Source organism: Lampris incognitus, chromosome 19 (genome assembly GCF_029633865.1).
Source record: "Lampris incognitus isolate fLamInc1 chromosome 19, fLamInc1.hap2, whole genome shotgun sequence".
NCBI lineage: Eukaryota > Metazoa > Chordata > Actinopteri > Lampriformes > Lampridae > Lampris > Lampris incognitus.
In genome coordinates, this window is record NC_079229.1 from 26,860,827 (window position 1) to 26,876,589 (window position 15,763).

A 15,763-nucleotide genomic window follows, 5' to 3' on the forward strand; every position below is an offset into this window, starting at 1 on the left:
AAGATGAGGGATCAGACTGGGCTGTAGGGAGAAAGATGGCTCACAGACAGAAACCGGCCTCGCTCCCTCCCCACGCTGATTACTCTGTCCTGGTCTGCAGTGATAGCAGCCGTGCAGCAACGGAGGGCCTGAATCAGTCTCAATCTGCTCTTTGCAGGAAAATGGGACACAGCCACTGGGTTTAGGGACAAGCTGGCATTTCTGTCGCGGACTATTCTGAACAACAGGAACACTTACTATAGGTACAGTGGCCTAGTAATGAGCAGAAGTACAGCATGATAGTACAGCTTGTTGTAAATGAATTTTCTCTGGGACATCTGGGCAGCGTAGCAGTCTATTCCATTGCCTACCAACACGGGGATCGCTGGTTCGAATCCCTGTATTACTTCCGGCTTGGTCGGGCGTCCCTAAAGACACAATTGGCTGTGTCTGCGCAGGTGTGAAGCCGGCTGTGGGTATGTGTCCTGGCCGCTGCACCAGCGCCTCCTCTGGTCGGTTGGGGCGCCTGTTCGGGGGAGAAGGGGGACTTGGGGGAATAGCGTGATCCTCCCACGCGCTACGTCCCCCTGGCGAAACTCCTCACTGTCAGGTGAAAAGAAGCGGCCGGCGACTCCACATGTATCGGAGGAGGCATGTGATAGTCTGCAGCCCTCCCTGGATCGGCAGGGGGGGTGGAGCGGCGACCGGGACGGCTCGGAAGAGTGGGCCAATTGGCCGGATACAATTGAGGAGAAAAATGTCTCTGTCCAAAGGTGAGAGTCGCAGCACAAACCCGATGAACGCAGACTTTGAAAGGACCTGCGGATTGAATAAGTCCACAATAGGTATAGTGAGAGCAAGACTGTCCTTCGTATTATGTTAACTGATGGTTTGTTTTCTCCGTATCCACAGGTGGACACTATGAACTACGTGGGGCAGCTGGCGGGCCAGGTGCTGGTAACAGTGAAGGAGCTCTATAAGGGCATCAACCAGGCCACCCTCTCCGGATGCATTGATGTGATTGTGGTGCGGCAGCCCGATGGAACGTTCCAGTGTTCCCCTTTTCATGTGCGCTTCGGAAAACTGGGCGTCCTCCGCTCCAGGGAGAAAGTGGTGAGTTCAGTGAAGCCTAAACAGGAACTTGGAGGTGGGCATCTGTGTAAAAAAAATATAACCCCCAAGTATTTTATTAGACATGGTTTTTCCAAGGATGAGCGCTATTTTACTGCACCTCTTGCATCTTATGTCAACATCTGGACTATTTTCAACCATGGAAGGGTTTCAGGAATTTTTTTCGCAATTTGGGTCTTATTTTCTTTGTTTGTTTGTTGTTTTTTTTTTACATATAGTGCATATAGTGCATGTTGATTATGATATTGTTTTATTCGACAGTTTCTCTTTGGAGATTTTGGACATGGGACCACAGCTAGACACAGCTTTACAATGGCGTATGAACACAAGCGTTAGCCTCCTGCTGCTGAGGTTCACGGTTCTGTCCTTAGACCCCTGATTCAGATGAGAAACTCCTCAAAAAAAAAGTTACAGGGAAAACAAAATGGTAGAAATCTCATGAAGGTGTGTGTGTGAAATGAAACACTTTAGAAGTGCATGTAACAGCTACAATTAGTGATAACTAAACAAAGCAAAAAGATAAGTGGATACTGGGAAAGCTCTGCAAGCAGAAGCATGTCAAGCATCCTCCCCAAATATTATATAAACAAGTACTGCAAGTTGAATAACTGTACTGATTATTGGCAAGGCATTAGACAGAAAAAATGATCACCCGGTCTGTTCAGTGTTGGTGACAGGAGTAGATTATGCTTTGTCTCTATATTAAGGTCGTATGAAGTTGGACGCACACTCGGATGCTCAATTTAGCCTGGCCTTCTCAGCTCGAAAAGATTGACAGCTTCCAGCAAAGTGTCTTAAATAAGCCCCTTATCTCTCATAAGCTCACAGGAAGGCCAGGCAGTGCCAGAGGTGGAGGTTAAAGTCGTGAAACAAGTGGCTCTAAGTGGATTTTTTTAAGGGTAGTGACTTTGTAAATAAAGATGTGTAAGAGGATCTGTTGAGGTTGAAGCCTCCACTTTCACCACAGATGTCCAACTTTTTCTTCTTTTTTTTTTAACATCATAATTGTTCTCACCCCAGATCAAGCCTGTTTTTCCTAAGGAATTAAAGCTGCGTCTTATATGAATGCTAAAACAGAAACAGCTTTGAGAGTTTTACTTTGGCCCTTGGATCTAATGCTGCAGGTATTGCTGCAGACTGTCCTGTGGCCTAGTTTTATCCATGAACCCTGCTATTGCGGTCCATAAGGTCTTTCCCACTGTAAACTAGACCGTTTAGAAAGCAGCCAAAACAAAGGTGATGACGAGGAACTAGCAGATCAGATATGATATGATAGGAGATGGTATGTGTTGCCCACAGCTGTAGCCCTATGAATGTCAACATTTGGTTTGACCCCTCAGATTGACATTGAGATCAACGGGGAGTCTGTAGATCTACACATGAAGCTCGGAGACAACGGGGAAGCCTTCTTTGTCCAGGAAACAGAGCAGCATAATGTGAGTAAGATGTGACACAAGGGAGCTGACATAACCATCGGGGTCAAATTTCATCGATTTTTTTTTACACTTGCATTGCAACAATTCACAATTAAAACACTATCTGACATCTGTTTATAACCTTGCAATATATGTTTTTCACAAAGTAAGATGTGGGGAAAACATATGTGTATAATCCACATACACAATTACAAAAGCTGAACAAAAAGGGGAAGAATATGGGGGGGGGGGGACCGGAAATTGATGCTAATCTGCTGCTACTCCTCAAGGTACTGCATACTAATGAACACATTAATTTCTTCATCTGCCCAAACCCACTTATTTGAATTCCAGCAAAATTTTTAACTCGTCTTCTGCTTAACTTCACCCGTTGTGTGAACGTACCTCTGGCTATTCCATTCTCATTTCAATGACAAAAACACAGGAGATAGTCCCCGCCCACCTCGTGACTTCGCCCATCCCTACAGAGGAGGCTCTGTTCAGGAGCAGGGAGTCCAGAGCCGGGGGGTCGGCGGTGGAGGGCGGACAGTCCCAGGGTCCAGAGGAGCTGGCCTCAGGCGCCCACCAGCCTAACTTCAACCCAGCTGGCAAGAAGAAGAAGAGGCGCAGGAGGAAGCACAAAACGGATGCCCGCAAGGAGGAGCAAGCTGCGCCTGTGGGTGGCGAGCTGGAGGTGTGCGAGCTCAGTTCGGATGAGGAGCACGGCGTGCAAAATGGGAGGTGAATGGACTGGCTCAGCCTGAATTTTTGGTAGAACTGTACCTGAGGTGTAGGGTCATATTGTACATTCATGCTGAAATAAAATCATTTCTACACAAATATTAACATATTGTTTTTAACAAAATATCACGGCTTCTGCACTAGGCTTGGGGAATATCAAAATTTCGCCGTTGACCATATGGATTTTATAATGATAATGATATATGATATTATTGTTGCCATATTTGTTCAATTGAAAACATGCTCATAGACCCACATGTGGCCTTCATACAACATGTAGACTACACTGTGCCTGTTGGGAAATAAAGGTGATTTGATTCTGATTGATTTATTACACAATTATGAATTGCATATGCTTCTAAGCACATTAGACTATTATGCTGCTCATCAGTAGACACTAATAACGCACAGTTTATCATAACTAACAGGCAAAACTATGCTAATAAGACCAATACTGATGCAAAGCTGCCAAAAAAATATCCCAAATCTTAATGATTTGTGTTCCCTATGCATTTATTATGGCCAGAAATACGAGCATGTCCACTTTCTTTGGTTTCAATAAAAAGCACATTTTGCCAGCTGTGCTGACAACACAATCTGATGCAGGACCAGTGGTGCACATACCAAATTAGGCCATTCAGACAAGTTTCATCATCACAGGCGACGCTGGGGTAAACACTGCCATTGTTGATCTACAGTTTCTCCTTTCCTCAGGGCGTCCTCACTGTCTGCAATGAGGGATAGTATCGAGCACAAACATTCCCCGCTCAACGCCCTGGAGTGGGACAGCTACCCTTTCTCTGACGGAGAATGGTCCCCTCCCACCAGGTATGGCCCACTTCTTCCCTCTCCCTCCGAGTCTATTCTGATATTTTACATAGTTTGCCCAAGCAGAGAGGATCATTAAGGCTTAATACCTCGGTGCTTTAGTAAAGCAAACAGTGCAGCATGTCGTAAAATAAAGTGCTCTCTGGGAACAAGGTAAGAGTTTATTCAGGGGGATTTATTTTTGTTTTGTTTTTTGTCTTACAGCAGGGACCTGTCTGAGCCCATGTCCCCAAAGAGTGACTCTGAGCTGGTGGTGAAGCCAACAGAGAGCATGCTCAGAGCCGAGTCCCACATGCAATGGACTTGGGGGGAGTTCCCAGAATCCACCAGGGTATGACTCTCATGTCCACACCACACTGACAATAAAAAATACCAATCTCTAGTCCACATCTTATTCTGTCCTTACTCTGTAACGACCCAGGTCAGCAAGAAGGACAGATCTGAACCAAAGACGCTGACCATCACTCCATCAGAGAGTACACATTTTCGGGTCATCCTCAGCTCCGAGGCCATGGCGACCGAGTCAAGGCCGCTGGAGGGACGCGAGGGCTCAGTTTGCTCCATCGTCAAGCCCGAGCCCCGGACACCAAAACCTGAGCTCACCTGCTCTGCATCAGGACAACGCCGGCCTGAGCCGAGCCTTTCAAAAGCCGAGCCGTGCCTCATAAAATCAGAGCCCTGCGTTTCCAGTCCCACACGCAGAACCAGGTGGACGTCCTCACCACCCTGTCCAAGGGACAGCGGCGCTGCTTCATTTGAGGCCTTGAATGCTAACATGGCAGGAGACACAGCGGGGGTACACCCTGACCCGACAGCCTGCTCCAAAGCCACTGACTCCTCCTCCAAGAGGAGAGGTACCACACTCCTTCACTCACAACTAATATCAATGATAAAGGCAAATGATAAGACAAAAAGTTACAAAGTGCTTTATATACAGATAAAAGTGAATACCTATGGGCGTCCAGGTGGCGTGGCGGTCTATTCTGTTGCCTACCAACACGGGGATGTCCGGTTCGAATCCTCGTGTTACCCCCGGCTTGGACGGGCATCCCTACAGACACAATTGGCCACGTCTGCGGGTGGGAAGCCGGACGTGGGTATGTGTCCTGGTCGCTGCACTAGCGCCTCCTCTGGTCGGTCTGGGTGCCCGTTTGGGGGGGAGGGGGAACAGCGTGATCCTCCCACGCGCTACATCCCCCTGGTGAAACTCCTTACTGTCAGGTGAAAAGAAGCAGCTGGCAACTCCACATGTATCGGAGGAGGCATGTGGTAGTCTGCAGCCCTCCCCGGATTGGCAGAGAGTGTGGAGCAGCAACCGGGACAGCTCAGAAGAGTGGGGTAATTGGCTGGGTACAACTGGGGAAAAAAAGGGGGGGGGGGGAATCTAAAAAAAAAAAAGGGAATATATATAAGCAAACGAGTAACAACAGAAGTGTTAATGATTAGAATAAACAAATGAAGAGTGGAGAACATAGGGGGAGATGGGGCTGAAGACCATATCCAATGAGTAAAAGCAATTTTATAAGTGTGGCTGTACTAAAGATTTAAAAGATGCCACCGAGTTTGTTAGTTCACAGAGTGTACTTTATATGTACGGACATATTAACTGGTAGAGTATGTGCACATATGGCAGAAAACTGTTCCTGTAACGTGGAAGAGCAAAGTGTTGACAAATAACAAGAAGTTAAACGTTTATCCTTCTCAATAAGCTAAGTAACCATGTAGGCCGTTTCCCACTAAGGTCTGCATCGGGTCCTGAGTAAAGGCATGAAAAGTGTGTCTATAATCGACACAGCGTAAGAGGAAGGAAGTGGTTTCCCTCGGGGCCTGGCTCTATTCTCTCAGACTGACTGCTGGTTGACATATAGCAGTGAAAAGAGGAACCAAGTGAAAGAGACTAAGTCATCAGTTTGTTAATAGACATCTCTCGTCTTCCTCAACTCAAGGTGTGAGAAAGAGGAGCCAGCATCAGGGACCAGAGGACATTTACCTTGATGACCTGAACGCCCTTGAACCGGATGTGGTTGCCCGATACTTCCCTAAAAGGTACAAACTCGGGGCAGTCTTGCGGGTCAACATGAGGTCTTGTCATTAACTTTTGAAACTCCATGCCACCAAAATATTTCTGCGATTTGCATTCAGTTTTTGGGACAGGGAGGGTGTGTGTGTGTGTGTGGGGGGGGGTTAAAGTTGGATTTTAATTAAATGGTGGAGAGTTTCACACTTGTTTCCTAACGAAACACTAATAATGCAAATCCTATTCAGGTAAAGCTATTATTCTTTGTTACGACCCTCGGTCTGGAGAGGGTGCAACAATTAGTGTACTGAGTAACAGTGAGGTGAGGGTGCAACACAGTGAGACAAACGTTTAAATATCAATATTTATTAACACAATGACTGGACAAGGGAACCTAACGGTTGCCAAAACAATAAACTATTAACAAAAGTAACCCACCCTTGACAGTGCTGAAAAGCACCAAACCTAAAGACAAAAAGTGGCAACCGCTGCTAACTTAGTGTGTCTAACAGAGGTAAGCTACGTGATGGGGTGTTTGCCCATGGGCATCTTACCTTGATCCCCTTGCCCAAAAGAGCTAAACAACTAAACATAACTCAAAATAGTCAAAATGCAAACTTAACCAAAAACAGGCCAGACATTACAAACACAAAGTAGCTACAACACACAAACTAAACTAGCTGGCCGCTGAACTGAAGACATGTGGGGGTTTGAATGGGAGACTGCACAGCTGATGAAGATTGGATTCGTTGACCGGTTGATTAGGTGATGAGGAGCACCTGGCGGATACCTGAATGTAGAGTCAGAGTTAAATACAGGAGGCAAAAAAAAACTATAAGGACACACCCGTGGCCGTAACATTATTATTATTATTATTGTAATTTCATTCCATCTGGAGGTCGTGTTTCATTGTTTTTGCAGTGTGTGTTTGCTTCTGGTGCTCTGGTGTCCTCTCACAGATTTAGGGACATGGTGTGCAATTGATTTTGTGTTTCGGTCCTGTAATCGACTGGTGACCTGTACAGGAGGTCTGCCTGCAATCTGCCTATTGCCTGTAGGGAAGGAATCCAGCCATCAACAACCATAGATTGATGAAATGGGGGGGGGGGGGGATGAATAATTTTTTCTTTGTCAAAATTAAATGTCTTGATAAAGGGAAATTTTGCTGCTACTGGCATGTTCAATGAGCCTATTAAAAGGTTAACTGCTTCAGTGCCAATCATTCCCCCCCCCCTTTATCTCCACAATTGTCAGTTGTACTTGGCCAACTACCCCACTCTTCTGAGCCGTCCCGGTCGCTGCTCCACCCCCTCTGCCGATCAGGGGGGGGCTGCAGACTACCACATGCCTCCTCCGATACATGTGGAGTCGCCAGCCGCTTCTTTTCACCTGACTGTGAGGAGTTTTGCCAGGGGGATGTAGTGCATGGGAGGATCACGCTATTCACCTCCATTCCCCCTCCCTCCATGAACAGGCACCCTGACTGACCACAGGAGGCGCTAGTGCAGCGACCAGGACACATACCCTCATCCGGCTTCCCACCGGTAGACATGGCCAATTGTGTCTGTAGGGATGCCAACCAAGCTGGAGGCAACACGGGGATTCAAACCAGCGATCCCCGTGTTGGTAGGCAATGGAATAGACCACTATGCTACACGGATGCCCCGCCATCCACTTTTTTCAGTGAATGGCAGAAGTGAGTCATAGCATATTGCTACGCCGCATATTGGCAAGTGCTGTGGATACATTATAGGGATGCCACTGCTATGATTCATACATGGAAATCAAGTTGAAAATCAGTGAAATTTCCCTTTAAACTCTGATGGTAGCCCATAATTCACTACTGACCACCATCCATGCCAGTAAAGCCAGAACTACACGATACCTGCGACTGTCATGTAATTTCTCAATGGTAGAGTTGATTTTCCCACTCAAAATACCTAAGAGTCTCTGTGTCTTATCTGTGTCTGTGTCAGCGAGTCCGGGCCGGTTCCTAAGCACTGGGTGGAGGTGGGCAGGCGCTCTGGTTCCCAGTCGCCTCAGTCCGTGGGGAGTGCGGCAGCAGACAGTGGAACAGAGTGTCTGTCGGACTCGGCTGGCGACCTGCCAGACGTCACCCTGTCGCTCTGCGGGGGCGTAGGAGAAAACTCAGAGATTTCCAAAGGTAAGCCATCCAGTTGGTCCCGCTGGCCTTCATCCTATACGTGAATTACGAAGAGTCGAGAGCTGTATTGAATAGTTGCTTTACAACAATCCCCCTTCCTCTCCCCAACCACTTAATATAGGGAGAAGCATTTATTTAAGTATGTCTAAACCCTCAAAATTGGCCTCTGCATAAAGACGTCATTGTTGCTATTGTTCTAACAATGGCGACAGTCAGACTGTCATGACCAGCCGTGACCAGTACATGTGACATTTATTTTTTTTCCCCCAGAAAAATTCATGGAACACATCATCACGTACCACGAGTTCGCAGAGAATCCAGCTATTATCGACAATCCTAATTTAGTGGTCAGAATCGCAAACCGGTGAGTTATTCGTATTCATTAACTAATCAGTATCTGCTAAAAACAACCACAATGTGCTTTCGTTCACAGTTAAGATACAAATCATATGCCATAGTCATATGCCATACCCAGCTGAAGACTGGCATGTCACGAATCCTCCTTTCTACAGGTACTACAACTGGACACTGGCAGCCCCCTTGATACTTAGTATGCAGGCTTTTCAGAAGAACTTGCCAAAGGTATCCTCCACACTATTATGTATGTCAGTGGTTCTCAACAGGGGGGGATGGGGCCCAAAACAGGACCTCTGGGAGCTGCCATGGGGGAAATTAGCGAAAGCTTCAATCACAAAACAACATCAAGACATAAGTAATTATTCAGCTAAATATACGATACATTTCAAGAAATCAGTAATATATGAGGTACGACAACTTCTTAACTTTCTGTACATGTCACTCTCATGGTTGGTGAGAATGGGAAAAAGGAAATAAAGGATTTTTGTTTTGTAGATACATGAGGATTTTCAATCACGTTCATCTTTTTTGGGGTGAAATGGAGTAAAACTGACCAACTGCATTAGATAATGTAAAGATGGAGATTATGGATGGTAACAGGCAGACGGGTTATAATGTGTCCTGTAAGGGGCCCTGGAATATTTCGTCGGATATGGGGAGGTGGGGGGGGCAAAAAGATTGAGAACCATTGGTGTATTTAAAGCAACAGTTCACTCCATAATTAAAAATCCATGTTTTTCCTCTTAATTGTAATGCTATTTATCCATCTAGATCATTTTGGTGCGAGTTTCCCAGTTTTGGAGATATCAGCTGTAAAGATGTTGTGAGCAGTTTCATGTAGGAACTATTTTCTTAGACCGAATCTTAGACCGAACTACACCTACACGAAATTGCTCACAACAAGGTCTGTGGATTATCTTGAGTAACCGGGTCATGATTTCTGGAAAGAGACATTGCTGTTGAGTTTTTCAAGTGTATTTGTTTTTGGCACTTTGAGCAACACAAGCTGAATGCCATCCACTTCCATTGTATTGGAGAGAAGGCAGGCGTCTCTACAGCCGATATCGCCAAAGCTCATATCAAAAAGATCTAGATGGATAAATAGCACTACACGTAAGAGGGAAAAAACATATGTATTTTTGATTTTGGGGTGAACTATCCCTTTAAAATATAGTGTAATTCATTAATTTCTACACATTTAGTTCATTTACACATGAAATGTCTGTTTGAACGTCAGGCCACGGAGGAGGCCTGGGTAAAGGAGAAGATGCCTAAGAAGTCAGGGCGTTGGTGGTTCTGGAGGAAGAGCAGTGTGAAGCAGGTACCGTGCTTTCTGATCACCTGTTTTTTTCTAGTTCAATACCATTGCAGTCCTTCATTTAATCCATATTTAGATTTACAATCCTCAAGATTGTTGTGTTTTTTTGTTTTTTTTTGTTTTTTGTTTTGTCTAACCTGCCAATACTTCTGGTGATATGTGGTCATTTCGTCGGTGTTTGATCCCTCCAAATCCCAGAGAGCCTCCATGCTGTTGAGTCAGCACCGCGTTAATCCTGAGCTTTAGATGGTGGTGTTGTAGTATCACAGCTACCTGCAAGCCTCAGTAACCTAGCTTCAAATTCACTGCTACCTGCCTGTTTTGCTGCTATGCTGAAAATATAAAATGTTTGGTGCTTCATGGCAGTCCTACCCGCCCAAGTGAAATGAGCAGTTACAAAAGCATTTATGATTCGGATTCTCCTGGATTAGCAGTTGTTGTCTTACATACAGCAGTGATACAAAGGGCCAAAAATGACATTTATTTTGCATGTATATCGTCAGGATTGTAACTTTTAATTAACTTCCAAGTTTGTTGGTGTTTACAAGGAATTTAATATAGTGGGATGCCCACATAAAAACACAAAAAAACACAACATGAATTTAACTATGATTACCTGAGAATACCTTTGAAAAGGGACTCTAAAAACCTAAAGTAACTATGAATCCAAGAATATCTAAGCAGATAAGGGAGTAAAGGAATTTAGGAATCAGAATTAGGGGTCCCTCTTGCATCGCCTTATTTACAATTTAATTCCCTTGTTTTTGTGGGAAATCTGAGTGTGCAACCATATTGTTAAATGAGTCCAAGCAAATGGGGAAAGTAAACACAAGAAAGCTCGAGTAGCATGACTGTCTTTCATCGTGACTAGTTGAATTTGAATGGAGTCCGTGAACTTTAGCCCTAGACGTCAAGGGAAGGTCAGAAACGGTTAATGACAGTGGTTCTTCCTCTTCTTCAGTCATCAGAGACCAAATTAGAGAGACAGGAGTCTCTGAACAGCGAGAGTCCTGCCCTCCACCAGGCTTCAGTGCAACAGTGAGTCAGCAACACACCTGTGTTATTCACACCCCCACATGCATTGTTTATTACACACTACCCACAAAGGCTGGGTTTGTAGATTAGTCAGATGATAGTGTTGTCATGTCCTGCCTGCCACATCATGACCGACAAAAAGTGTAAACTAGAATTTCCCTAGCTTGGAAAATATTGTTTTTAAAATCGTGATCTTATAATATCAATGAAAGATTCAATTTCTATATGAAAGTATAGATATTATATTACATTTTCAGCAACACCACCCAATACCAGATATTATATCACCCAGAAAAGGAATTTGTAGCACAGCGTTAAGATATAGCCTTTTTATCACTACAAGATGCAGAATAATCAAGCAGGTGTAGTTGATTGCGGCTGTCTTTTCACTATATCATCACTAATGTATTGCTGCTGCCCCCTTGTGGCAATACAGTTTTTTACTCTGTGTTGAATTGGGAGACCTACCCTAAAAATAGCTCCTCATCTTTGGGGAAATTCCATCAGTTCCTTCAACCACATGTCATCTGTAGTATGTCAGTGCTGTCATAGTTCTCATATTGTATTTCTCCTGCAGACAGAAAACAGCAGAGTCCTCCAGCGATGATGAGTCTAAAGAACTGAATGCGGTGGCACCTACTGAGCATGTGCAGACAGAAGGCCCCGTAACAGGCCCATGTCCCTCCTACAAGAAGTCCCTCCGCCTCTCATCTGACCAGATTGTAAGAGTCACTGACACAATAGCTGTTAATGGTACTGACATCGTTCATCATATCTCATATCTCATCTCTCTCTCTGTCTCTCTCTGTCTCAGGTCAGTCTGCGGCTCAGGGAGGGGCCTAACGACGTCACTTTCAGTATCACCACCCAGTACCAGGGCACATGCCGCTGTGAAGGCACCATATACTTGTGGAACTGGGATGACAAAGTCATCATCTCTGACATTGATGGCACCATCACCAAGTATGGAGCAATCTATCTACCACTTCAGTATCCGTCTGCACAAATCTCAGGGCACTTAGCTGCCAGCGGTGGTCTGTGGTCTTCTAATGATCATCTAATCTTGCAGCAGCTTTTTGAATTAAAAAGCCTTGCTAGCTAACCGATAAAAATTTGCTGAAGCCTATTTTAGCAATTCTAAAGTCATTTACTCCACAGATTTTTTTTTCCGTCATAAGCTTGTTCATTCATTCATTGTGGTCAGCATAGCTAGCTTGCAAATTAATCCCTGTTGAAACTTGTTTTCTCAGGTCAGATGTGTTTGGTCAGATTCTTCCTCAGCTTGGTAAAGATTGGACCCATCAGGGAATTGCTAAACTTTACCACTCAGTGCACGAGTAAGTCTCAATGCAAACTCCATTTTGTCTTTTCATTATTTACACAGACACTCAGTATAGAAGATGATAGAGAAAAATACCAGAATTAGAGAAAATTACCTGAATTTAAATGTGCTTTTTAATTGATCTCTGAATTCACTTGCTACAGGAATGGTTACAAATTCTTGTATTGCTCAGCTCGAGCGATTGGCATGGCTGACATGACACGAGGTTACCTGCACTGGGTGAACGACCGGGGAACAATTCTGCCACAAGGACCCCTCATGTTGTCCCCTAGCAGTCTCTTCTCTGCATTCCACAGGTGAGAGCTTTCACAAGGCTTCCATTTGCTCTATTTGGTTCTCTGTTTAATTGTCACAGCGCTCCTTTTTGAAGCGTGTTGTAATTGTTCTCAAAAACTCATAAAAAGAAATAATTGTCCAGTTTTTGATTCCCAAGCACCAACAAGCAGCCTTAAACTTGATTGTCTGTCAACGTTTTTGTTTATGTCTGCTATGAAATCCACAGCCATTCTTCTCTCTTTATCATTGACCTGCTAACCAATAGCTACTGTCAGTCCCATTGTGGATTGGCTGGAGCTAGAAATATAAAAATTTTAAAATCCGATTGGAAAATGGCAAAAAGAATCGAGGGAAAATTATCACACAAAAAAAAAAGAAAACAAGACAAGTCATTATCTTATATCTTGTTATCTAACCAAATAAGATGCTTGCTGTCATTGAGAATAGCAGTTTGGAAGTAGTCTGTATCAGTAGGTACATATGTGCTCTCTGTGTCTCACCTAATTTGCAAACATATTGATTCAGACCAATACGGAAATGTATCATTCTTTGCCATTTTTGGTCGTTGTCGCGAAGTATTGCAATGGATTGTGGGATATTCATGCCAACGTAGTGTCCAGTGTTTGCATACTCCAAAATTTCTCTGCATGTAGTATGACAGCCGGGTATTTTTCGCATGCAATTTACTGTGGTTTTGAACATACAAAACCACTATTTTGGAGTACTAAGTGTGCTAGCATGAGATTTTGGACGCAGCTTCTGTGATGTTAGCGTAGCAGGATAAACACAGCTGCAGCTAATAACATTAATAATGGCTCTTGATTTAGGTGTGCCAGCACATGTGTCAGTATTGATAGAGAGACAGACAGAGTCAGCACTAACAGTATTGTCAGTAGTTCTGTTAATGCTGGTTCTTTGGCACACCTGCATCCAAAAGGCCCATTAGCTACAGCTCTGTTTATTCTGCTATGCTAACGTCACAGAATATACCAAGACCAGCCTGCCATGTTTTCTAACCTGTAGATGTCAGCAAACTCAAGTCTCTAATCTGCTCTGCTGAACTCTGTGTTAGGGAGGTCATTGAAAAGAAACCTGAGAAGTTCAAGATCGAATGCCTCACAGACATCCGCAACCTGTTCTACCCAAATACACGTCCCTTCTACGCGGCCTTTGGAAATAGAGAAAATGTAAGTTGGATATTTTCATTCATCTGTTTGTTTTGTTGCAAATGTATGTACAAGCCCTGTTTTATTTTACCTTTAAAACTTTGTATTTGCTTTCAAATCTCTCTTTTATTACTATTGGTTGAAATCATTTAAATTTGATAAACCTAGTTTTTTTGAGACCACACTTATTCAAGATACACTATCCTGAGAGATACAGTATGACTTCATCCGTGTTTAGACGTAATTGTGACGAAACCCACACTTACTGATTTTTTCCCTTTTTGTGCCAAAGGACGTGTTTGCCTACAAGGAAGTGGGTGTGCCTGTGTGCCGTATATTCACAGTAAACCCCAAAGGGGAGCTCATCCTCGAGCAGGCCAAAGGCAACAAGACATCGTGAGTAATGAATTAACCGGCTGTAGTGTGTGTCAGACTTTTCTCTGGGGCAAATGTTGCATTGTCCTTATACTTTTACATTGCAGGTATAGCCGGCTGAGTGAGCTGGTGGAGCATGTGTTCCCTTTACGGAGTAAGGAACAGAACGCCACCTTCACTTTCCCGGAGTTCAGCTCTTTCTGCTTTTGGAGACAGCCAATCGTCGAGGTCTGTCTTGAAGACCTGCTCTGATTTGGCCGGGCTGGTGCAATCGTGTGTGAAGTATAGCACTGAAGGCAATTCTACTGCAAGTTAATGTTTTAGGATTGTTCTTACTGGAACCTGCAGTATTATCTATGCTGTATATATTCAAGGTAGCACTTGACCTTAATGTGATGCAATCGTTTGTTTCATAACTTTATGGGCCTTTTTTCCCGCTTACTGACCCTCTGCACTGACTACTGCTGTTTTTGTTGTCAATGTCAAATTTATAAGAAACCCTCTTTGCTAAACTGCACCAGCCTCATATGTAATAGGCTGGACTGGACCACTGCTGCAAGCTGAAACATTGACATACTATATATGTTGACCTCACTAATTTACCCCCTTGAAAAAAATCCCCCCCCCTTTCCCCCCCAATTGTATCCGGCCAATTACCCCCACTCTTCCGAGCTGTCCTGGTCTCTGCTCCACCCCTTCTGCTGATCCGGGAAGGGCTGCAGACTACCACATGCTTCCTCTGATACATGAGGAGTCACAAGCCGCTTCTTTTCACCTGACAGTGAGGAGTTGCACCAGGGGGACGTAGCGTGTGGGTGGATCACGCTATTCCCCCCAGTTCCTCCTCCCCTCGAACAGGTGCCCCGACCGACCAGAGGAGGTGCTAGTGTAGCAACCTGGACACATACCCACATCTGGCTTCCCACCCGCAGACACGGCCAATTGTGTCTGTAGGGACGCCCGACCAAGCCAGAGGTAACACGGGGATTTGAACTGGTGAGCCCCATGTTGGTAGGCAACGGAATAGACAGCGACGCTACCCGGACGCCCCCACTTGAAATTTTATACACATGTGAAAAGAGGAAGCCCCGTTATTAATGTTTTCCGGAAGACATACGTTTATTCCACACATTATAGTGGGAACAGTTGAATGGGGTTGTGACAGGCTTTCTTGCGGTTTATGATTTGTACAAGAACTCGGTCCTCAGTCTTGAATGAATTGTCACGATTTATTGCCAAATTATTTACTGTCTGAAAACAGGAACCATCTGTCAAGAGAAGTTAAGACTTAAATCCCCATTTCAGATGGACTAAAGCTGTGTTTATGTGCATTGGAAGACATCCCTACAGCCCCAAGGTTACACCGAACGGAGGAGCCAGCGTGCTCTCGTCCTCTACCGCCGAGCTCACATATCTCATTAAACGTTGGACGCGGGACTTATTTCCATTTTACTTCTCCTCGTAGTTTGTACGACCCATTCGATAGCGAGCGTATGAAAAAGACATCTTTAGGCTTTTGTTTGGGTAGTGAAGGTTCATCACCTGGGTGCCTGACCCTGAGAAGACCCTTAAAACATCCGGTATGTCATGCTCGGTTAAGAGTAGCGACGCGGTTCATA

At 44.6% G+C, this 15,763-nt stretch overlaps 1 protein-coding gene across 1 annotated transcript in view; it reads left to right on the forward strand.

The window, feature by feature from the left end:
- Nucleotides 1–14,396, forward strand: part of LOC130129852 (phosphatidate phosphatase LPIN2-like) — a 17,873-nt gene extending 3,477 nt beyond the window's left edge. Inside the window, exons 2-20 of the mRNA XM_056299523.1 lie at nt 892–1,092; nt 2,451–2,546; nt 2,971–3,266; nt 3,981–4,094; nt 4,302–4,425; nt 4,516–4,948; nt 6,041–6,140; nt 8,088–8,275; nt 8,546–8,639; nt 8,788–8,857; nt 9,870–9,953; nt 10,912–10,988; nt 11,563–11,707; nt 11,800–11,948; nt 12,236–12,322; nt 12,471–12,623; nt 13,676–13,790; nt 14,062–14,165; nt 14,252–14,396. Of these exons, the coding sequence (XP_056155498.1) occupies nt 892–1,092; nt 2,451–2,546; nt 2,971–3,266; nt 3,981–4,094; nt 4,302–4,425; nt 4,516–4,948; nt 6,041–6,140; nt 8,088–8,275; nt 8,546–8,639; nt 8,788–8,857; nt 9,870–9,953; nt 10,912–10,988; nt 11,563–11,707; nt 11,800–11,948; nt 12,236–12,322; nt 12,471–12,623; nt 13,676–13,790; nt 14,062–14,165; nt 14,252–14,396 (2,775 nt within the window). The remainder of the gene's footprint in view (nt 1–891; nt 1,093–2,450; nt 2,547–2,970; nt 3,267–3,980; nt 4,095–4,301; nt 4,426–4,515; nt 4,949–6,040; nt 6,141–8,087; nt 8,276–8,545; nt 8,640–8,787; nt 8,858–9,869; nt 9,954–10,911; nt 10,989–11,562; nt 11,708–11,799; nt 11,949–12,235; nt 12,323–12,470; nt 12,624–13,675; nt 13,791–14,061; nt 14,166–14,251) is intronic.
- Nucleotides 14,397–15,763: the final 1,367 nt, after the last annotated feature.